Below are 25,432 nucleotides of genomic sequence, written 5' to 3'. Positions count from 1 at the left end.
ATTGTAGTGTTATTAACTCATCTATATCTCTGGGAATAAGGAGGCTTGAGGAGAGGTAGAGAGAAGAATGGCTGATCAGTGGAGCAGTCAGAAATAACATTGATTGGTTATGTTCACTGTCTTATATGGATGTAGTTTGTCACCTCCAGACCAATTATAATAGTAACTTCAAAGATTGGTGATCATTGATCACTTTAATGGATAGAATGAGGATAAAAGAGTTTGAAATATTGCAAGAATTTCCAAAATGTGGCACAGAGACAGATGAGCACATGTTTGAAAATATTTGTTTAATGGCAGGGTTGCCACAAATCTTCAATTTGTAAAATTGTTCTATGGAGTGCAATAAAATGAGGTATGTATGCTTGTACACATTTAGCCCTTTAGCTGCCTCATCAGTTTTTTATATGCAAATTGAGGAAGTTAATTATCACTAAAGTCCTTTCCAGCTCCAAATTCTGTGATCTTAGGAACTTATCATTTAACTTGGCTTGTTAAATTGTTATACTTGTGTGTGTGTGTGTGTATATATATATATATATATATATATATACTATACTTATCCAGAAAGAATTTTCAAGCCATGCTATTCTAAAGAATACAGATTATACCACATACAGGAAATATAGGTTATATCACGGTAAACCATATTAGTATTACTTTAATGCTTCAGATAGTAACCTCTTAAGATTAGTCAGGGATAAGGATCAGAATTGTTAGGTAGCCTAAATCTCTTCTTTCTCTTCCATTCCTCCATGCCTGATACGCTAGTTGGCTGTATACTAAACTGAATTTCTTTGGCATAGAACTGTTAAATAGAGAGAACCTCTTATAAAGATAATCAACTTTTAAAAATTCATTCTTCTTTCTGTCATCTAATGTATGTTATGGTGGATAGTGAAATGGGTTAGAGAAAAGCCAAACCATCTTTCTTTGTGAAATAAATGGAAGAGAATAGCTTTAAATAATACTAATATTATGTATTATTATGTGCTTTATTTTATATGTATTTTTGAGGCAATTGGGGTCATGTGACTTACCCAACATCACACAGTTAGTGTCTAAGGCTGGATTTGAACTCAGGCCTTCCTGGCTTCAGGGTTGGTGCTCTATCCACTGCACCATCTAGCTGTCCCTATTATATGCTTTAAAAATGATTGATATAGCAATATTGAAGATTTCATGTAGACCTCAGAAAAAATTAGCAAAGAGAAAGACATTTTCTTGTGCAGTTAGCAAGTTATGTCTTTCCAAACTTAAAATAGGTTGTTGGTTTGTATATATTTTACTATGAAATACTGTTCGCTGTATTTTCAGCCCCATTCTACTTCAGAATGCTAAAATAGGAAAAGACCATCTGCTGTATTTATAGGTGATGGATCATCAGAAAATTGCCATGGCTATGTAACTGATTTTGATGATGCTCTAAAAACCTTCCTTGGTAGAAGAGAAATTATAGTTAATGTGTCTTTTTACCTTATTCTAGTAATGTAATCCCTATGATTTTGGAAACTTGTGTTTTGTTTACTGAGGGTTTAATGACTCATTCCTGTGACTTTTTGTAGAGTCTTTTAAATATACCCAAATTATATGGAATTATGTTATTAATTATCTTTTAAGTGTTGATCTTCTCTTCCATGTGTATGATTTAGCATCACTTTCCTTTTTAAAAATATTCATTAATATGAAAGAATGTTAAGAAATTTCTTTGTCTTTAAAATATTATATTTATATTGGTAATTGTCCTAAAATAGCTTATTTGCATATTTTTATAATTTAATGAATACACTTGGAATTTGTTTTGACAGGATTTAAAACAAAAATTGAGAAAATTGAATTGTATCTTAAATAAACTTCCTTGCTAAGGTACTGTCATAAGATGATGATCTTCAAACTTAGGGAGCCAGAATTGAAAATATATGATGATGTTTACGTAGCTAACATGTTCTACAATTGTGTGATTGAAATCATAAGAATAATACCAATTTGGGGAGAAGAAGACTTTCATTAAAGGCTAAAGTAAATACTCTTTCTTTAGATATTTGAATTAATCTTTGAATGATGAGTGAAAGTTAGATGGGCAATAGAGAATGGGGACGTGCAAGGTAGAAACAAAAAGCACTTAGAAACTACTGTTTCTTAGCATCTTAATTTTGCCATCTCAGAATATTGAGTTTAAAAGTAAGAAATGCCATCTTTGGTCAGTACCTCAGACCATTCAACACAATGTGCTGTTTCTGCCAGTGGCACCAGATGATGATATATAGTGATATATATAGTGATTAATCTTGTGATCCTTTTCTTTACCTCAGAAATATAACATTTATTCCCTTTCTGTCTTCCTATTTGGTTCCATTCTTTTCTATTTTCTTTTCTTCCTCTAGAATCAAACTTTAAACAGAAAAGAAATTTAACGATTTAAATTTTAAATTTAATTGATTACTATTTGATTAATAAACACAGGAGGACAAAGTGAGAATACTCTGATTGTAGTTAAATCATTTTGGTTTGCCACCAGCTTAGGAGACTTGTACAACTGTATAACTTTTTTGGGAAATAAGATTTTTTTTTTGGTTTGTTTTTTGCTGTGGAGAAAATAATACTGATACTTTTATTACATTGTATATTGATTATTTTTTGTTAAAAGAAATGTTAAATTGATTTTTGCATAGAACTTTCCTTAAGAAGAACTCAGAGTACTTTCATATCTCTTAAGAGTTAAACAATATTTATTGAAAATTGGTTTCATTTTTAATTGTAATAGCATGTGAATAATACAGTAAAATTACCAGTATTACTAGTATCATAGAAAAATTAAGAAAAGTTCATTTATATACTTCAGATAACATTGAATTGTGATTTCCTTCTGTTGTCCTTATATCAAGAGATAATATTCCTGACATGTTCCTGATATGATTATTTTATTATATGTGAAATTTTATATTTACCTTTCAGTGCTTTATTTTAGAAGAGACATTTGCTGGCTGGAGCTTATCTAAATGTGGTGAAGAGTCTTGAAACCTTACTGTATAAAAGATCTGTGGAAATTAATCTTTTTTTAAAATTTTTATTTAATAATTACTTTATATTGACAGAATCCATGCCAGGGTAATTTTTTTTACAACATTATCCCTTGCACTCGTTTCTGTTCCGATTTTTCCCCTTCCTCCCTCCACCCCCTCCCCTAGATGGCAAGCAGTCCTATATATGTTGGATATGTTGCAGTATATCCTAGATACAATATATGTTTGCAGAACCGAACAGTTCTCTTGTTGCACAGGGAGAATTGGATTCAGAAGGTATAAATAACCCGGGAAGAAAAACAAAAATGCAGATAGTTCACATTCGTTTCCCAGTGTTCTTTCTTTGGGTGTAGCTGCTTCTGTCCGTCATTTATCAACTGAAACTGAGTTAGGTCTCTTTGTCAAAGAAATCCACTTCCATCAGAATACATCCTCATACAGTATTGCTGTTGAAGTGTATAATGATCTCCTGGTTCTGCTCATCTCACTTAGCATCAGTTCATGTAAGTCTCGCCAGTCCTCTCTGTATTCATCCTGCTGGTCATTTCTTACAGAACAATAATATTCCATAACATTCATATACCACAATTTACCCAGCCATTCTCCAATTGATCGGCATCCATTCATTTTCCTGTTTCTAGCCACTACAAACAGGGCTGCTACAAACATTTTGGCACATACAGGTCCCTTTCCCTTCTTTAGTATTTCTTTGGGGTATAAGCCCAATAGAAACATTGCTGGATCAAAGGGTATGCACAATTTGATAACTTTTTGGGCATAATTCCAGATTGCTCTCCAGAATGGTTGGATTCGTTCACAACTTGTGGAAATTAATCTATAGAAAAGAGAAAAATATGGAGGGGATAAAAAAGGGAACATGATGACAATTAAATGTGATCTCCTATTTGTTACAGGAGCCACCTGCTAGTGGCTGCTGAGGATCTAACTCTGACCAGCAGAATAGATCCCTTCATGTGAGAGGATGATATAATACAAGGAGACAGGCAGTTGCATTCTCTCACCTTTCTCCTCTTCTCTTTTGCCTCCAATTTATTTCATTCCAATTCACAAGCAACATCTGTGTCACTAAAGGCTGATATGCATTTCCTTCAGGTGTGTTATGATTCACAACTGTGGGGGCTTTCCGGAGAATCAATCTGCCCCTTCACACTTAGACGTGGTCCTTAACAATATTGATCAGGGACAAAATTTATTTTTCTAGGGTTACTAGTGGGCAGAGCTAGTCTAGGTGGTTAAAATTAGGGAGAGACCAATTTTGGTTCAATATAAAGCAATTTTTAGGATCTGTTTAGGCTATTTTAGAAGGTAAGTTGCTTTATCACTGGTAGTATTTAAATCTAGAATGGAGAACCATTTGTGAGGATATTATATAGCCACTGTATGGATCTCAACTCATTTGTGATGACTAAGTTCACCATGAAGCAATGAGACTATCTCTGGTCCATTAAGTGGTTAGAATGCCCTTTCTCTCTCCTCCCCTTCTTCCTCCCTTCTTCCCCTCTTCCTTCCCCCCTCTGCCCCCCCATTATATCTGAGCTTCAAGTTCAGATCATGAAAACAAAATGTTTAGCATGGAAAGAATATTCAGCAAAGATACAACAGTGATTCATTTGGTTCATCCTTCCCTCTACTTTGTTGCTCAGGTCAGTCCTTGTGGAGACCAACTCCTACTTTCTCACTGGTTGAATTTTGTACTTGGAAAATTCTGTTAACTGCCTGAACTTTAATCCCTAGAGTCAATTAAATCTCCATGTTGGGAGTATCTTTTAAGGAAAAACTAATCTAATCTACATGACAGATAGGGGTCCTAACCTTTGGACCAACTCTTGGTAGCATTGTCCCAAAGGTCTTCTAGAGTACCTTCTATCATCTTAGTGGCTTTCAGACTATTCCTGCTTTGAACTCCATTAGAGAAGTGAACTTGTAGATTTAGTAAATGGGGACTATCAGGATATACAGAGGGAAAGTGTTTTCTCCCAAAACGGAAAAGTCCAATAAACTTCCTGGACTTCCTCTTTAGAATATAAAAAACAGAGGGCCGTGTTTTTGTGCTCTACTGCGTTTCCAATCATGGATTCTTCCTGTATAGTGTGTTCCTCAAAACTTGATTGAATGGCCTCTACCCTGGATTTTCTTTGGCATCATTATTTATCCTTTTATCCTTCATGAAGACTTCATCTGATTTAGGGCCTCATGTCACTGCTGAAAATCATTGCCTTTAGGACACTTTTCCAGTAGCTCCAGTGGGTAATAATGAATTTATTAGTTAAGTCAAAAATATTTAAACTCTTTAATATATGCCATAATGTTAAGAATTAAAGAGATTTAAAAAAGAAAAACATCTTCCCTCAAAAAACTTAATATTCACATTGTTAAGGGGTCCTGAAGTTGTCCTTTTGAGTTGCCATATTTCCCAAAAACTCTGAACCCAGAAGATACAAGAAGCCCTGAACATACCAAGGACAACCAGTACTCCACCCTCAAATTGTTGTTTATACTCCACGCAAGCTTGACCCCCTGTGTATCCTTGGAAATGATTTGCATAGAGAATAATGTAGGTTGAAGCAGTAATACATCTTTGATAGTTAAGAAATGGTAAAAAAAAAAAAAAAAAAAAAAAAAAAAAAAAAAAGGCCAAGAACAGACCCTTGAGGATGATGCACATTAAAGAGTTGAGTAGAGGTTTAGGATCCAGGAAAGGGGAGGAAAAACAGAACAGTTAAAAGAAGCAGAGAACATTGGTGGCTTGGTGGTTCTTCGTTCTTGAAGGGACCAAAATGACATCACTGTTAAGAGTTGAGTTACAACGTGTGGGTCTATGGCTGATCAGACCAATATGATCTCAGAATGCCTCTGCCTCAAGTTGAACATAAATAATCCCTATTTGAGGTGGCTTCTTTAACTTTGCTCATCTCATTGATGATGATGACATGATGTTTTCCTGCAAGTAACAATTTCATTGTCATGAGCCTGACATTCCCTCCTTTTGGAATGTATATAAACTTAACTAGATTAGTTTTAATTGCAAACCTAGAGCAGCTTCATGGTGCTTCCTTTTATTGCTGCTACTCCAGAAAAATGTGTATCCAGCTCCTACTTCAGTAAGCTGACCTTAGTTTACCAGCCTTGTTTCACTCAGGGCTGCTATTTGGATGCCATACCTGTTGAATTCTCTTGCAACAAAAGCTGTTCATCTTTCAGGTCTATTAGATTGTGTCAATACACAATGCACAATCTATATGTGTACACATTCCATATATCGATGGTGAGTGGAATCAACTTTGCAGAAGTTTTTGTACATTTTTTCGTGCTTCAACTGCAGGGTGGAATCCCTCCCTGCCATGGTAATTATGCCAGGGTTGGATAAGTAGACAATTTTTAGGGCACCTTTTATACTTCCTTCCTTATACCTAGAGGTGAGCTATGTGATCCTTAAAAGGCTGCTCAGACACCAGTGGACTTCCTGGACTTGTAGCTGCTTCTGGAGAGAAGACATCTCTGTGGGCTTGGGCTGCCTGTGACAGCTCCCAATGTATCCACACTAGTCCATCACCACAGGGGTTTGAAATGGGTAGAAATGGTAAAATGGTATGGTGATGTCCTTTGATTTTTGCATAAATTGGAGTTAAGTGAAGCAGAGTTTCACAAAGTTGTCAGCCTCATCCTTTCTTCCACAGTTTTCACTGTCCAATGCCAGGGCAGACACTAGTTTTGACTCAAGAAGCAGTGGATGACCTTAGTGTCTTCAACAAGCTCTAATAAGCATACCACAATACCTGCTTCACCTGACTTTATGGCCTTTGGGACAGATTGTTGTCATCTACCCATTCCACCAAGGGATATCTTCACATGCTTGGGGTAGACACCCCCCTAACTTACTATAGGGTTTGAGACCCTTTGGTTATCCTCAACCTGATTTAGCTTGTCTGCTGAAATGGTTTACTAGGGTGAGATCACTGTGCATTTTATAGCTTCTTGGAGTCATAGGTGAGAGTTAGATGAATCAGAAGAACACCAAAGGTGGAAAGCAGTCCTGTAAAGGGCTTGGCAGCCCTCACCCCAGAGCTACTAGTCTTCTCTGAACACACCATACACCTCAGAGAGGCTTAAGGATAACCCAAGAATATGTGATGGCCCTAAAGTGAAGAGAAGGGCTAAGAGATCCTGTATATGGTGGTAAGCTGGCATTAGAGAATATACAAAAAATTTTGAAGGTCATTGAATCTGGCCAATAAGAAGATCATTGATGAACTTTAATTGATCCTTTTGTTTTTATTGTTAACTGAAGTGGGATAGTGATAGTCTGGACCTTGAGGGCACTCTGACCCAGAAAGTTATAGGGATGGTGAAATTAGTTCTAAGTGAATTGATTTGTAATAATGAAGCCTTTATTAATTTAAATAGTGAGAATAGAGAAAAAGTAGCTATCATTGAGGTAGAATTGATAAGACTTGCTCCCCTACCTTTTAGTATTTTTTTTCCCCAGTTATACTTATCTTTTCCATTTACTGTTCTTTTTTTTTTTTTTTTTTTTTTTTTTTGAGGCAATTGGGGTTAAGTGACTTGCCCAGGGTCATACAGCTAGGAAGTGTTAAGTGTCTAAGGTCAGATTTCAACTCAGGTCCTTGTGACTTCAGGGCTGGTGCTCTATCCATTGTGCCACCTACCTGCCTAGTTCTTTAAAACAAAACAAAACTACCGAGTATTCATAATTATTGTTTTGATGATTTTGCTTAATTGCTTTTCTTTGTTACAAGGGAGAGTTTCAATTAATTCCAGGGGGATGGCAAAGGGAAGTGTCATATCTAGAAATGATAGTGATGTAAAAACAGAGAGAGAAATGAAATAATAGCTGGATGGTAGAAAAGTTAAAGTAGCAAAAAGATTTTTTTAAGTTTGTGAATTCTAGAACATATTTGTAGGCAGAATAAAAGGATTTAGGAGAGAAACACACACATACACAAACACAAGAAAAGAGAGTGAGAAAGGAAAAGGAGAAGGTGAATGATGCAGTAGAAAGAACCCTGAATTTTAGAGTTGAGTTATTATTGTTGTTGTTCAATCATTCAATTGTGTCCAACTCTTTGTGCTTCCCCTGGATCATAGCATTACTAGATCCTTCCACTAAAGAAAGATCTCCCATAGTCTTTCCAAAGTCATTTTTGTTGCTTCTATGATACTTTCCATCCCCTCCCTTGCCATTGTCTTCTCTTTTTCCCATCATTCCTTCCCAACAGTAGGATCTTTTCTAATTAGTCCTTCTTATTATATGGTCAAATTCTTGAACCTTTGCCTTATTTGATCTTTTTGCTGTCAAAAGGCTCTCAAAAGTCTTCTTCAACATCATAGTGTTAATTCTGTAGCACTCAACTTTCTTTGTAGTCCAGCTTCATAGCCATGCATTGCTACTAGGAATACCATAGCTTTTAATATATGGATTTTTGTCAGCAACATGATGTCTGCTTTTTGGCATGCTATTTACATGGTTCACAGCTTTCTTTGTAAGAGCAAATGTCTTTTAGTTTTATCATCTGCTGTGATTTTTAAACCCAAGAATATAAAATTTGGTACAACCTCACCTTTTTTCTCTCTATTTGCCAGGAAGCAAGTGAGACCAGTTGCCATGATCTTAGTTTATGTTAAGCTTCAAGCCAGTTTTTACACTGTTATCTTTTCTGCCATGGTATCATCTGCATATCTGAAATTGTTCTGTTTTTCCTAGCAACATTAATTCCTGCTTTTGTTTAATCTAACTTAGCATTTTAAAAAATATATTCTGCATGTAAACTAGATAAAATAAGGTGATGATATACAATTTTGCACTTCTTTTTCAACTCCATGTTCAGTTCTAACTCTTAATTGTAGATGAGCATTTACTGAAGTCACCAATAATTGATTAGACACTTACAATGTGCCAGGCAAAGTATATACAAGATAAATTGGGAATTATCTACAGAAGGTTCTAAGGCATTATCTTTGAAGAGGATTAGAAAAGACTTCTTGGTAGAAAGTAAGGTTTTATTGGGGATTTGAACAAACCAGAGACGTCAGGAGATGAAGATGGAGGACAGAGTTTTTATAGTCTATAGACAGACTATCAATAGTAAAAATAAATGGAGGCAAAAGATGAATATTTTGTGTGAGGAATGGGAAGAATGCCAGTAACTGGGTCATAAGAATGTGTCGAGAGAAGAAAACTGGAAAAATAAGAAGGATCCCGGTTATGAAGGATTTTATATTTGATTCTTAAAATGACAAAGTACCACTAGAATTTATTGAATGGAGGTAAGGATGGGCAAGCAGAGGAAAAGTGACATAATCAGACTTGTGGTTTAGGACAATCAATAAGTTTAGTAGTAGTAATTGTGGGTTAAATATTAGCTTTTTGGGTTAGACTAGGGATGGAAGCATGATTTCATAAATAGAATCTAAGATGAAACTCCACAGAGCTGGCTCTCTAGAGCCCTGAGACTAAGTGACCTCCTTAGCTCACTGGGGCTGGTATGTCAGAAGAGAGACTTGGATCTGATTGTGAAGGTTATACTCTATCCACCATGTCATGTTGTCTCCCAGTTGTTATCATTATTTTATTTTAAGGATTGGAGAGCAAATACACTAAATAGACTACTGTGAGATGCAGTACTAATAGAAAGAACCATTTTGCCCCCAAAGTTTATAAAGGAATTTTGAATGTGTGAAAAAATTCTGTGAAGTCTTACAATGGGTGTTTTTTTGTTGTTCAGTAGTGACATGAATCCTAAATTCTGATCTGTGGGATTTCTAGTAATGTTGTCCAAAAATGGAGTCTGATTAAGCAGTCTTTTATATATGAAAAATCATTCTGAGTTGTCTTTGTGTCCCTTTAAATATTATGTATTTTCTACTGTTGGATTCAAGGAGAATAGAAGTTAGGGGGCCCAGAGAAGGCCCATTTATGCCCTGTCTCAGGTTGTCTTCTGGTTCTTGATATTGTTAGAGGATTTCTGTATTGGACTTAGAGAAACCTCTTTCCACTTTATATTGAAGTACAGTTATCACTTTTATTACCTGGTTGCTTGGCATGACTGGATTCCAGGAGAGAAAATGAAAAAAACAAAATATTCAATGTTCACATCCCAAATTTGGAGATTTTTTTTCTCAGTACTTCTGTGTTAAACCATGGTCTTGAGACCTCTTAAGTGTTTTTATCTGTGGAAAGTTGGTCTTTGCAGTCCATGGACTCATTGTATGTTGATGGGGTATTTTATGAGCAGGCAGAAAGAATAGGAAATAAGGTACAAACTGGGTCATCTTCAAAATAAAATAGACCTAAATTCTTGAAAATAGCTTGAACTTGGACAGAGCATTAACTGTATTTGTTAAATCCTATACTTTGCCTCACCACTCTTCACATTTCGTATGCTTTGAACTCTGTTAAGCAATCAGTCCCTTCTTCATTTTACACCTTGAATATTGGTATATTTCACAGTATCTTTTATAGAGAACCAGTCTCTGGATTTCATCTTTGCCCATCTCTCCAAACAGACCAGCATTCTAGAGACAAACTCCTAGTATGCTAGTATTGGCCTTTACCCGATCCAACCTTAAAGTTCTGAAAGCTATGATTTCCCAGAACAATTACTATTAGAATGTATGGTCTTTGAGGGCAGGAACTGATTTCTACTTTTTTTTATATCTCCAATTTAGTGCAGCAACTGGCATATGCCATGCACTTAAATGCTTGTTATTTACTGATACCATTTTTCCTGAATTCAACCTTCAATTTTTCCTCTTTACCCTATTTCACTGTAAAAATATCTTTTATTATTATAAAATATAAAATTATATTTTTCCATTAATAACTTTTACATTTAAAAAGAATAGTCAATGATTTATATATTGTCATTTAATTCTAATAAAAATAAGCAAATATATTTTATATATAACATTATTTGTACACATCCACATGTATATTTAAATAAAGTTGCAGAAATCAGTATATCCTGGTTCTCATTCCATTTGATATCTTTGAGGAAAAAATTAATTCAGTTATCTTAGATCAATGTGTGGTATTTGTTTCTCCTCATCCCTGTTTCATTTTAAAACCAATTCATTCTACAAATTAGAATTTACAAAGGTAAGTTTTAACAAATCCCTCAGAACCCCATCTTTGGTTAATAAAATCAGTTTATAGGAAGTCAACATTTAAAAAAAGAAGTCATTCTTCAACTTCATAGCAAATTCCAGTTTATAGTAATATTGGCTACAAATATACTTTTGATATTATAGATGTTTGTGTAAGCCAATTCTCATTTCCTGCAGATAGATCTGTTGAATATTTTTTCTCAGCAAGTTCTCACATATATCATAATCTTGAGATCCTGGGTAACTAACTAAGTGGTGTTGGCAGAGAAAGCCTGAAATATTGATAGGGTTATAATATTCTCTGAGGCAATCAGGGAAGAGTGTTGATAGGGATCAGCACAGTCTTACAGTCCCATTCCCTGTAGAGGTCTTGGGTAACCCTACCTTATTGTATCCCATCAGAAAGCCAAGTCAGATGTCAGAGACCATCTTTGCTGACTTCCTATTGGCATTAGTCTTACCATGGTAATCTGCTTCGTGATGTCTTTCTTCTCATTCCCTTCCCCCTGACTCATAGTGTTTTTCTCCTTATCCCATTTTTCTCTCATGCCCTAAGATGGCTTTCTCCTTGTTATAGCTAACTAAGTCTTTTAAGGTGCTAAATCCCTTTTAAGTTTAGTCTGCCAGTCAGTGGCTTACTCTGACCTTATGGTTTATTCCCTTTCTACTAGTTAATTGTGAGCTCCATTAGGGAATTTGTTTCTTTTCCCTTGTTAATTGTTAAAACCACTTTCTTTGCTATGTGCTCTCCCAAATCTATTTTGTATTTACTACTCTTGGTGTCTGTTTTACCTCTTCATTTTATCCATAACCTCTTCTCATACTTTTTGGCAAGGAGAAAGCCCTTGTGAATTTGTCACATGTGCCTGGCACCTTGTATTTTGAACTAGGGATATGTACATTAACTCCATCATTTGATGCTGAATCTCATTAGGATGAAGCATCCTTAGCCCTGTTTGACTTCAGATATCAATCACAAATGATGACAATATATGCATATTGATCCCACCCCATTAGCAGACTTCAGAATAGGTGGGGAGCACTTTTGTAGAAAGGAAATCAAGTTGTAAGGATCTGACCTTAAGGAAATTTAAAAATCATCCTTTAAAACTCCTTAAATCCTTCTTTACTGTCAAAAAGATGAAAAAAAATGTAAAATACCACTTGTAGGGGGCCAAGTGTACTTAAAACAAGTGATCTTACAATAAGATGTTAACTCAGTGAAATTGAGATAATGATTCTCTAGTTTACATGTACTAAGTACTTAGTATAGTTCTACTAGTTGACACCTATTATAATATACTTATAACATAGTATATAAGAGCCAAGAGATGTGGGAGAGAAGACAGACTCCAGGAGAGACAGAGAGGACTGGAGGCAGGAACTCAGTCTCGAAGACAAAGACCCTGGTGATGGCTGTTCTGTCTTCTTTACTTCTCCAGTATGACCAAGGCCCATCGGAAGGTCCCCCAGAAAGCTAGCCTGGCCCCATGTGAAGGAGATAGATTGTGAAGGAGATAATAAAGACTTTGGACTTTATTCCTAACTATTTTTGTGGTGATTATTCTGCTGAGACCAAGGCTGCTCCGAAGGCCCTCCAGAAAGCTAACCCAGACATTACAACTACTATATGAGAATTTAGTAAATATTTTGTTGCATAAATATTTTGAAGCCTCCCCCCCAAAAAAAAACCCCCAAAACAAAAATAAAACCTCCTCCTTAACCAGAGGCAAACAAGCCTCCACATATACTTTCTGAAAAGTTTTGTGGCATTTCTCTAGGAGGTTTATTAATTTAATGGTCTTTTTATCCATACCTGAATTCAAACTCAAAAGAAATATTAGTTATAATCTTAAGAAATTTTCTCTCATATAGCCAAGTTGTCCCACATCAGAAGTTTCAGATCTAAAAAAAAAATTTGCAAATCATTGTGCATACTTAATCTATACTGTATATAGGTTATATATATATATATAACTGTATCATGACTGATACAGAGGCAGGCATTCTCATGCCATGCTTTCTTTTCACATATTTTTCATAAGGTACAGAAAAAAGAAGAAAATAATTATGGAAAGAACCATCAGGCTAACATACTGCTTTAGATATTGAATTGATTAATTGGATATGCTCAAAAATAGTAGAATAATCTGCTGTAGGCAGATAGAAACCATGGTAGAAGTAATACATTTTGAAATAACTTTTCAGAGAACTTGCAGTTAACCAAAAATGAAAATATTTAACAAATTTCTCTAAGAAGTTCCTTACATTTCTAGCAGTAGAGCTCTTGATCTAGCATCTTAATCCAAGTAGATATTCAGCATTACACAAATGATTTTACTTTTAAGATAAAACAACCAGACTTGAGATGTGAGACTGTCCCTTTAAATAATGGAAGCAATTTAAGAGTGAGGAAATTTCACTTAAATTTCACTTAAATAACAAGAGGATCTTAAACTTCAGAACATAACTAAATAATTTTGGGCAAAACTTCATAAAACTTATAGCACATGTCCAGTAGAGTTGACAGAATTTTAAAATATAGCTCACAGTGCTTTTACAAATAGTAAAATGTAAAATTAAGAAGTCAACATAATAAATATATTTCATCTAATTAGAGAAGATACAAACGTGATGAGCTGCCTGCACCTCCCCAAGTCATGTGGAGGCAGTCTCTAAGAGGGGGTGGGGAAAACTGCTCAGATCCCATCTAGGGAGAACTGGGGGAAAAAACTCTACCCCCTAACACGCAGAATCCTGTGGGGAGGATTTTAGGATCCTGAGGGTCGGGGACACAGGGAGTCCTCATCTAGAGAGAAATGGATACTGACACTAGGACATGGGGGTGGGGAGCCTATCTTTCATCAGAGAGGCTGACATGGGATTCTGTTTTATAAGCTTTATAAGTTCTGTTTTATAAGGCTAAGGCTGGGCCAGGACCAATTTCACAAGCCTCTTTAAGAAGCTAATGTAGGATGGAGTGTCACCCTTTTCAGGTTGGCAGTCTGGGAGCTAAGCTATTATCTCTAGAAAACTCGACTTTTAAGAAAATACCAGTAAACAGAAAGCAGACTGTCAGAGACTCAGAAAGGACAGACAGGCCTACCTAGGGACACAACACAGAAAGCGTGCATAAATAGCCAGATTTTACCATTCCTGTTTGCAGATACCCCTAGAAAATCAAAATCCTACACTCAAGTTGCCTCACCCACTCACCCAGCTTCCTTGGAGAGAAGTGAGGTAAGCATTTACAGGTAGTGTCCTGGAAATAGGACTTGACTTATTTCTGGGCGTTGTCCAACTTAAGATCCATCCCTGGCCATTCAGTGAGCAAAATGATGAGTGTACTCTTGAGATATTGCGGGGTTCTTGGTTACATTATGCCTTAGTTGAAGAGGACAAAAAGAGAAAGAATATATTAGGGTGTGCATTTCCTTTGTCCTAATGTGAGAGATGTCTTACAGGTTTCTAACAAGGGAACCCCTTGAATTTTGATGAGAAGGCTGTGGGTTTCGAGGACCAAATGATGGTGAGGATCGCCGTGAGGATGGGGGAGAGAGAAGATGAGAAGATAATAGGAGGCAGAAGGCTATAGTGGGCTAACCCCAATAGGGATTCAGCAAAGATGGCACAGGCCATGGGTATATTTTATAGGGGAAATTTAACTGTGTAGCTTTCTGATTGGGTATAGTAAGGTGAGATTACTCCACAGGGGATGGGACTGTAAGGCTAAGCTGATCCCTGTCAGTGCCTTCCCTACTTGCCTCAGAGAGTATTATGATCTTATCAGTACTTCAGGCTTTTCTATGCCAACCCCACTTTGTTACCCAGGATCTCATCAATATGATGTTATAATGGAAGAATTCAAGGTGCACAGATTTAATTTCTGCAATATTGCAGGGAGTACAAATAGAAATGATTTGCTAGTTGTAAGAACAGGTACATATCAACTAATTGGCCTCATCCAAATTTAGATTTCTTTTGTTTCCTATTGTGTGTCTTCAGAGATTACTGAAATCCATGAATTTTGTTTGCTTTTTCTTCCCTCTATGGTCCTTCCTTCAGATTGCACAAAAGTTAATATTATGGAAAACCAGAGAAAAAGGGTTATGTCTCATTCTCTGGTGTGGTAGTAGATATATATGACACTATTATTTTTATCTGAAATTTTATAGAAAAGTCAACAAATCATTTTAAAAAGATGAACAAAACTTTTCTTAGAGTTGTATATGTTTATGTATTTGTGTATATAGAATTATAAAAAAGGTTTTTTTCCACTTGTATTAGAGGTCCCTTTCATCAAACACCAGATTTCAGATTTTTTGCTTAGAGGAGCATCTAATTAGAAAATAGCTTATTTTTTACTATCCACATCCAGAGAAAGAACTGATAGGAATCTGAATGCAGATTTAAGCATACTATTTTCTCTCTGTGTGTATATACATGCACGTGTATGTATGTATATGTGTGTATGTGTTCCTTTTGCAAACTGTAATTATTTTGCAATTGTTTCTTCTATAATATGTGACATGGAAATACGTTTTACATGATTGTACATATATAACCTCTTTTAAATTGCTTACTATTTTGGAGAGAGGAATGTTGAAGAGGAGGCTGAAAATTTGGATCTCAAAATTTTATAAAAATTGAATGTTAAAAATTGCTTTTACATGCAGTTGCAAAAAATAAAATGTCAAAAAAAGAAAATACCTTATTTTTGTCATTGCAATTTAAGTTAACTTATTCTATTTTGTGTAAAATTGTTGTGAAATGAAATAGTCTGATGTGGTTTCTTTTTGTAGGCTACAGAAAGTGAGATAGGAGATGTGGATTTGACAGGTCTCCCTGAAGCACCTGTTGATTCTGAGGATGAAGAAGAGGAAGATGAAGATATCGATCGAACAGCTGATCCATTACTAGGAAGAGACCTTGTTCGAGAATGTCTTGAAAAGGAACCTGCAGATAAAACTGATGATGACATTGGTATGATAAATAATATGCTAATTATTACCTAAAATTTAACTTGAAAGAAGTCATCTTAAAGTTTTAAGATTGTTTAGAACTCTTTTCTTTCTTTAATGTTTTTATGAAGTCATTAAGTGTTTAAAATAGTACTGTAGCATAGTGTCTAATTTCCCCCTCTTATACATTATATTATATTATATTGTTTTACACAAAGATGAACAATCTTATTTTCTAAGAAGTATCACAATATGCCATTGTTACGCTAAGGGAAATTATCTCATTTAAATATCCAAATATATTACTTAAATATCATCATATTGATATGAATCAGTTTAAAAATTGCCACAATTTGAGTGTTAAAGCCGGTCACATATTGCAGACCTTTGTATTAGAAGATAGGTTGCAACTGATAGTGATTGTGATGTGTGTATTCTTTAGTGCTTCACAGAAGGCTTTTTTATAGTATACATTGTTAAATTGTAATCAAAACCCTTAAACTTAGCTAGTCTTAGAACATATTTATTATCCAAAAAAAACTTGAAGAAATACTTATAGATAACATTTATATAGCACTTTTAAGGTTTGCAAAGCACATTGCATATTTTTCCCCCCATTGACTCAAATGGGGTTAATGAGTTATAAGACTCATTATAACTTTTTGTTTAGTACATTGTGGATTACATTTAGTATTGTGGATATTATTATAACTTTAATTTTACAAATGAAGAAAAAAGCTTGAAGTGAAAAGAATTGTCCATGTTCATATAGCTAGGGCATGTTAAGGATAGTATTTCAACTTAGGGATTTTTTTCCCTATCCAAATTTAAATATTTGTGACTCCAGGTCCAAAACTCACTTCACCATGTGCTTCTGTGAAGGAAGTTTAAAAAATGAATTTGTGTTATTTAGCCATAGCACAGACTTTGAAGTATAGTCAGTTCTCAGTTGTCTCTTAAGTAAATTGGCATAAAGTTGATTGGAGCAGATAGTGTTTTACATGTTACATGTGTGGTTTCTTTAAGTAAGAAACTTAGGTCATTTTTACAACAACATAATCCTTTATTCTAATCTAGTAGTTCCCAACCTGTTGACCTTCCTTGTAGGTAGTGAAATTGTTAGGGTTTTTTCATTAAATGACTCGGGATCATAAATAATTTTCTGTAGACTCAATAATCTGTCTCCCACATTTACTTACTACTATTTTCAAATATACCTGTATATGTGAGTATACACACATACATACATCTATGTCTTCTCTCACCATTACTTATTATTATTTTCAGATATACATGTTTATGTGTGTATACACACATACACACATCTATGTCTGCTGTTGTAATTACTAAAGTAGACTTTTTAAAATGTTACCAAATTCATAGCAATTTTTTGATTTTTTTTTTTTTTTTTGCCAACAGTTTCTTCTTAGTCAATAGTTAGTACTTCTAGTATCATATAAATCCATCAGCTTTTTTTAATTAATGCTTAGAACAGATCTTCAAATTTAATAAGGCAATAAGAGCTAGCATAGATGACTTTTAAAGGCAGAGAGAAGTATGAACCAGTAATCTTGGAGAGAAGCCAACCCTTCCTTGGGAGAAAAGTGCTTTCTCTCAGATTCAAAGGCAGAATGCAATCTCTAGTAGATAAAGGAAGAGCTCAGCAGACTCCCAGGTTTGGACAGCTCCAGAGTTCAGATGGTTTCATTATTTTGCCTTTCAAGGGTTATGAATTCACAGAACATCTTATATACTTCATTTTTTAGTGTGAAATAGAAAGGAAATTTTTGATCATATCATTTAAAAATACTTATTCTCTTGGGTTCCCCTTTTAGCACACAAAAAATCAGAAGTTGACCAAGAATTTACAGCTAGTATTTAACTTGGGTTACTATTTTTAAGTTGTATACCCTTATTGTTGTCATATTAATATGTCATTTTCCATATAGAACAATTACTGGAAATTATGCATCAGCTCCCTGCCTTTGCAAATATGACCATGTCTGTAAGAAGAGAACTTTGTTCAGTTATGATCTTTGAAGTGGTAGACCAAGCTGGAGCTGTCATTCTTGCAGATGGTCAAGAAGTAAGTTGTGACAAATAAATGTATGTTATATAGTTAATGAAATGACTTAGAAGATAACTTTAGTTGAAACCTATCCAGGTTTTTGAAAATTTTTACCAAGTTGAAATATATTAGTATTTGTAATTATTTTTGTTTGATAGTTTTAAATTTTTATACGTTTTGAAAATATCAGTTGGGTTTTGAATGTTTTAGTTGCTCCACCAAAGAGATTTTTCATCTTTTCTATTGAATTTTGTTTTAGTTCTATCTTTGGGCCCCAAGGTTACTGTTTAGTCTTAACCTGAATAAGATCAAAAAAAAGACCCTAGTTTCGAATGGATTTATAAGTTGACCTTAGACAAATTAATTTCTTTGGACCTCAATTTCCATATCTATGAAGAGATTGTAGTGGATGATACATAAGGTCCCTTCTAACTGCAGTCTAGTATTTTAACATTACTTGGACTGGGACAGAGAGGATAGTTTGGATAGGGGCAAGACTACAGTAAGAAAACCATAGCTAAGAACTATCTCAGCTTTATCCTTTTTAATATTTTTTGGTGGGAGTTCCAACTAAACTGTATACTATATGTTGTATATTTTACACAGGCTACCCTCCCTTCTTAAGTTCATACAAGACTTGATTCAAATGCTACTACTTTTGTGAAAATTCTTTCTGATCTCTCCCCTGCTGTTGTGCATAGTATATCCCTGGCCCACCTCAAATTATGTTTTATATATTTTATATTTATTTTTCTTTGTCCATGTTGTCTTTTTGTTTGTGTGTGAGACAGTTGGAGTTAAGCGACTTGCTAATCAAGTTTCTGAGGCTGAATTTGAACTCTTGTCCTCCTGACTCTTGCATATTGTCTTTTTTTCAGTAGAATATAAACTCCTTGAAGATAGAGACTGTTTTCTTTTTTGACTTGAAATCTGGTGCCTAGATAATAATAGATATTTAATGATTTTTTTTAAGTTTTTGCCTGAAAGCATTGATAGATCACATGAAGTTGAGACGAATAGATAATAGGTTGAACTACAAAATTATTATGCAGAAAGTTCCTGACAGTCTGGAATGATAGGCCAAATCTAGCAAGATATGATTAATATGGCTAAATGTATAAAAAAATCAATTTCTATGAGTAAAATGGGTACCTTGTCCTTTTATTCTTATTGTGATCATCTCTTTTAATTAATCTTCTTGAATAAATGTGATTTACCTTGTCTTTTGATTAGTAATCACTTCTTATTTATTGCCAAGTTGCCATTAATATTGAGAGATAGTTTGGCGTAGTGGCTAGAGAGCTGACTTTGAAGTTTTGGAGTCCCATATCTGACACATAATGACTATGGCAAGTTATTTAAATGTTTTAGTAAGTTCTTTTAAGAGAAAATAAGGTTATAGAGAAGGTGCCAGTATATGTAGATAGAGGGAATTTCCATACTTGGAAGTTCAAGCTACAATTGAAATCATAGATTAGGCCCTATCCTGTAGAATCAACCAAACAATAACAAGCATTTCTATATGACAGACTCATTAGAAATATTGAATGCAAAGTACAGAGTTCTTGCCCTCAAGGAATTTATATTCTTGTGGCTATTCAGTGTGTTCACAAATTGATTTTTGGAAGGACTAGGAGAATTAATAAAAGCCTTTTGAAGGATGTATCACTTGAACTGGGGTCTTGAAAGGAGGTAAATGTCATATCTTCAGAGGGGAAGAAAATAAATACTCCAAGTTTGGAATTTAGCCTATAATAACAATAACAAGAAGAAAGGAGATGGAACATCATATCTGGGGAACATCATGCAAACAAGTTTGTTCAGAACAAAGAGTTTATTAATAAGCTTGGACAGATAGATTTGAACTGGTTTGTGAAAATCTTTGATCTTCACAACAACTCTTTGAGGTTGATGCTTTTGATGTTATCTTTTTCTTTTGGTGATGCTATTGACATTCAGAGACTTAAAGTGATTTGCTTAAGTGTCACAGAGGTAGTAAATGGTAAAATCATGCACACATAGGAGTGTGGTCAAATACAGCCCACTTGTGACATATTTATTCAGAATCTTCTGTTTAGGAAATAGCTAACCTGGTCAAGATGGTGTATTGTTCTTAGTAGCCCATAAATATCACAGTCTGCACTTTGATAATTAAAAATTAAGAAAAGATGCCTATGCAGGAATGCTGATAAATTGTAAAACTCATCCCCACTCCTCTTCCCCATGCTTTGAATGACTTCATGATAAATAGATACAGCTGAACATATATCTTTGTAACCAGATATATTCACCCATCGCTTTGGCTATTTCTTAACATATTTGTTCCTTTCTCACTATGGGAAAAGTTTTGTCTGACCAAATTGACACAAGCATGTAGAACTAGAAGTAAAATCTAGGCCTCTATGTTTAATGCAGCTTTCATTAGACTATTTTAAAGTATAGTATTAAAGGAAAAGGCTGAGTTTTCTGAAGGGCAGACTCTTAATTGAAAACAGTTATTCAAGTGGAAATAGTTTCTAAGTGTTGGAATTATTCCTACTATGGATAAGCAAAAAATATTTGAATAAAGTCACTAAGATCCTCAGACTGTGCCTTCACTCTTACATCAGTGATTTTATCTTTTAAATAAATATTCTACAAATATCACTAAAATATTAAGTTTTTTCTTGCAGAAACTTTGGGAAAAAAACCAAACCATGTATTTTATATTATTATTTATCACCTGAAATTCAACATAAAGACTACTTTTTCTTATGAGTCTTTTTGAAAAAACTATCATTCTTGGGTAATTATTTGAAGGTAATATCTTTCATTTACTGGTGGAAAGGAGTGGAGTAGACAAAGAAGTATCTGCATAATATGTTGGTAAAGTATTTAGTAATGTCATCATTATATGTTATTTAAAAGTAATTTTTTGTTTTTCTTCTATAGCTTGACTCATGGTATGTCATTTTAAATGGAACTGTAGAAATCAGTTATCCAGATGGAAAAAGTGAAAGTCTGTGTATGGGGAACAGTTTTGGAATTATTCCTACTCTGGATAAGCAGTACATGAATGGAGTTGTCAGAACTAAAGTAGATGACTGTCAAGTAAGCATATTTAAATATGCATGGGTCGGGATGATTGTGATTAGAAATAATTGGACAGTTTCTTGTTCCCCAAATTGCTAAAAGCAAAACAAACAAAAAACAAACTTTATTTGAGAAATTATGAAGAAGCTGTGACTTGTAAAAGGAAAACTAAAGTTTATAAAGATTGCTTTGGAATGTTTCTATTGATGTGCTTAGTTGGATTATGCTGTTTCCAAGTAAGGAAATAAGAATTTATTACTTACTGGCTTGATTTGGAATTGCTCCCAACCTGCATTTGTCAGGCATTAGATGTTTATTTCTGGTTTTTGGGTGACTTTCTAAATTCATTGGACTTTTTATATTGGGATTGTTAATTGCATTTGAACTTTAGTTTTTTTTTTTTTTTTTTTTTTTTTGTTTTTGTTTTTTTACTGTTATGGTCTGCTTTTGGTAGATGGTGATATGTTTATATACTAAGAGTTTATTTAATGTCCCCATGTTATTCTTGGACAGTTTGTATGTATAGCCCAGGAGGACTATTGGAGAATCTTGAATCATGTAGAAAAAAATACCCATAAAGTTGAAGAAGAAGGAGAAATTGTTATGGTGCAAGAACATAGAGAGCTGGATCGTAGTGGAACTCGAAAAGGGCATATTGTCATCAAGGTAGGTTTTTTAGTATTTTGTTTTATATCAAAAGATCTAAAAGAGTCATCAATAATGCCTAGTTTAATTCTCATATATGAAAGATGAAGAAACCTAATTGATAGGGCTGGTACCTTTAAAAGATATGGTCAGATGAGAAAAATGATTTCTAAAGCTACACAGATAGCTCCATTTTTCTTATTTCCATTCCTGAATTCCTTTCTGTTCTATGTTAAAATTACTCTTCCTGGTCACAGTAAAGAAAAACAATGTTATGTTAAATTTCTTAACTGCTTTTTACATAAGGCTAAAGTATTAAAGAAGAATTGGATAATAGAATAGGATTCTATACAATTATTTTGTATTAAAAGATTTCTGGTAAGTAGATTAGAATTTTGCATTTTTAATAGTAAAATATTGCCATGTTTTTGCTAATTTAGCGTTTAAGTTAAAGAATAAAATTTCAATATTTTGCTTCCTCAAATTAGTAACAAAATACATTGATAAACCATTAATTCATTACTAATTAATTATTAACAATGATTTTTAATGCCTTATTTGATGAATTATTAGAATAATGTAAATACTTTATAGAAATTAAGCCACATTAAAATGCAAAACAGAATAACCATGGGAAATGATGGGAAAGAATACTGTTTGCTTTTGTACTTCTTTCAGCTTTTGAGAAATATCTCTTTTCACAGTTTTTATTAATCTGGCCTTAGTAGAAGATACATGGTTCACCATGAGCAAAGTTGTGGAGTCAGTGTAGATAAATACAGAATAGTTAAATAGTAATCTTAGGGATGGCACCAAAAATAGGAGAAATTAAGGTTTTGAATTTCGATGACTAGAAATATGGTGATGGCATTGTGACAGTAATGGCAAGGATAGATTTTGTGGGGAAAGAAAATGAGTTTTGTTTTAGACATATTGAGATTTAGATACCTACAGGACATCTTGTTTGACATATTTACCAAATAGTTGGTGACACTGTACTCAGGAAAAAGATGACACACATATATACATAAAATTATTATGTCATGGGAACTAAGTAGAAAATAATATAGAGAGAATAGAGAACAGGGACAGAGCCTTGGAAGATTGACATTGATGAAGATCTAGTTAGTTGATGACTAAACAAGAAGTTCTTATCTTCTGAAATGATCACCAATACTCCAGAAACATCAAGAACAATGAGAATTAAGAAGAGACCTTTTGATTTTTCATTTAGTAACTTAAGTTTAGTTGAATGATGAAGTCACAAACCGCATCAAAAAGAGTTTAGAAGAAGGTGAGAGATGAGGAAATGAAAGCTGATTACTTTTTCATGGAGCTTAGGTTTAGAAGGGAAAAGGAAAATAAAGGATAATAATAGCTGACAGCGTGAATCAGTTATGTGTTTTCTTTAAGAATGGAGAGCTGAATTTAGCCTTGTTTGTAGGCAGTAAGGAAATATCTAGTAGATAGGGAGAGATTAAAGATCACAGAAAAGGAAGACAATGTGAACAGTCTTGTGGAGAAGGTGTACATAGGTGGGATCAAGAGGTAACAAGCGTTCATAAGAAGTTCATACTTCATCATGAGACAGTGGAGTGAAGAAAACAGTGGTGATTAATACCAGAGGAATGTTAGATAAGGATAAGGGGGGAAAAAGGAAATCTAGATTAAAAAAAAATTTTTTTTTTAAGAATAATGAAATGAGATCTTCAGTAAAGTGATTGGGGAAAGTGCTTTTGTGAGTGCTTGTTGAGAAAGAACACTTTGGAATAGCTGCTGTGCTTGTGTAGCTAGAGAATGAAGTAGAAAATAATAGAATTACTTTGCTGTGAGATTAGTGGATCCAGTCAGCATGGTTTTGTGATTTCTTCTAACTTTATTCAGGAATGATTAAATTATGTAGAATAATTATGTAGAAACTTAATTGGTGCTTAAGATTTGACAAAATATAATAAGAAGATAAGGGAAGAAGGAATTTTTTAGTAATAGAGGATAGTGTAGAGTTGAACTAATTTGGCGAGCAAGGTCAAAACTGGGAAAAGGTGTGGAGTGTAGCCAGATCGGGGTGATATCCTGGAATAGTACTGCATATTGTAGGGATTTGGGGTCAAAGAGTTAAACTTAGAAGTAGTAAAGCATAAAAAGCCATTTTAAACTATTTGGAAATAGGGAGATATTTTGGGGTGGGTTACAGGTCCCTAAAATTGACAATCCCTAAAGTTAACCTATTCATTTTAACTTCATTTTCTAGAGTGACTTGGAGAGTGATAATATGCTCAATTGGAGTACAATTTAGCCCTCTTCCTCCCTTTTCTAGCCTTAAGTTAGCCCTTTCTTTCTCTTTTCTCTATTGGAAACTTCCTAAATATGGGTAGTCCTAAAAAAAATACCTTCTTAATAAAGGACTGATTTACAAATACTGTTTCCTTCTCTTTCCTCCTCCAACATAGCCCTTACTTTTTAGCACTGTGAGATTTCTATTATGCAAATATTTAGGGCATTTAGAGAATCTAAATTTGGAAGTGTGGAGGAAAGGGGAAATCTGAAAAACCAGATTTTTAGAGCATGAAACATTATCTTGACCTATTGATTTTAGAACTTCTGATAGCTTTAGGACACTATACCTAGATGGGAGAGGAATGTAGATATGTACATAATTAAGAACTTTGTTTATATTGGAGTTCTTTCTGAGTACCATGCAACTTAACTACATTAAGTATTTGGAAATGATTTGTTTCCTTACACATTTTAAGTTCATATTTAATATTGTTACCCTCAAGCTACAAAAGACATCTTGTTTGCTGTCATGGAACAAATTCCTATGTCTTGTACATTATTTTTATATGAAACGAACTTGCTTATATCATCTTTTTTAGGCAACACCTGAACGACTCATCATGCATTTAATAGAAGAACATTCAGTTGTGGACCCAACTTATGTAGAAGATTTTCTGCTGACATATAGGACATTTCTTGAAAGTCCCTTAGAAGTTGGAAATAAGCTATTAGAATGGTTTAAACTTGGCAGTTTAAGAGACAAGGTTGGTTTTAGAATAAGAAAATTTAGTGTCAATTTTTCAAGCCTGATTCTTAATATATTTGTGATATAAACTAATGTACAATTAGTTGTTGGTCTGAATGAAATAATCTTTATAGTTAATTTTTATGGTATTGGTAGTTTGTAGAAATTGCTGAAAAAGTGTGAATCATCATTTAGTTTTGAGTTGAAATAATGTTACTATTGTGGAGACCATCTTTAAAACTTGGAGACTATAGTATAAGAATATTAAAGCAATATAAGGTTGCATGATGGCTAAGGATTGTAGTAACCTCAACTTTAAAGAAAGAGTTTTCTAAAGGTCCTAATACAGTTTTGTTTTTTTCCCAATGGCAAAATGAACTCTGAGAAAACACTTAAACTGAAACCAACAATTGAATCCATTTCCAAGAGCTTTATGAAGAAAATTTTCTAAAGCCACAGAAAAAAACCCCAAACAATCCCTTCAAACAATTGCCCA

General features: G+C 34.1%; 1 protein-coding gene across 4 annotated transcripts in view; it reads left to right on the top strand.

The window, feature by feature from the left end:
* The window catches only part of RAPGEF6 (Rap guanine nucleotide exchange factor 6), a 240,557-nt gene that overhangs the window by 109,359 nt on the left and 105,766 nt on the right, over window positions 1–25,432 (top strand). For all 4 annotated transcript variants that reach the window (XM_051978209.1, XM_051978208.1, XM_051978211.1 and 1 more), the window contains exons 8-12: window positions 15,971–16,151; window positions 18,079–18,215; window positions 21,129–21,287; window positions 21,783–21,935; window positions 24,791–24,955. In XM_051978209.1, the coding sequence (XP_051834169.1) occupies window positions 15,971–16,151; window positions 18,079–18,215; window positions 21,129–21,287; window positions 21,783–21,935; window positions 24,791–24,955 (795 nt within the window). The remainder of the gene's footprint in view (window positions 1–15,970; window positions 16,152–18,078; window positions 18,216–21,128; window positions 21,288–21,782; window positions 21,936–24,790; window positions 24,956–25,432) is intronic.

Source organism: Antechinus flavipes, chromosome 2, assembly GCF_016432865.1.
Source record: "Antechinus flavipes isolate AdamAnt ecotype Samford, QLD, Australia chromosome 2, AdamAnt_v2, whole genome shotgun sequence".
In the NCBI taxonomy this organism is placed as follows: Eukaryota; Metazoa; Chordata; class Mammalia; order Dasyuromorphia; family Dasyuridae; genus Antechinus; species Antechinus flavipes.
This window is presented reverse-complemented; position numbering and strand designations above follow the sequence as displayed.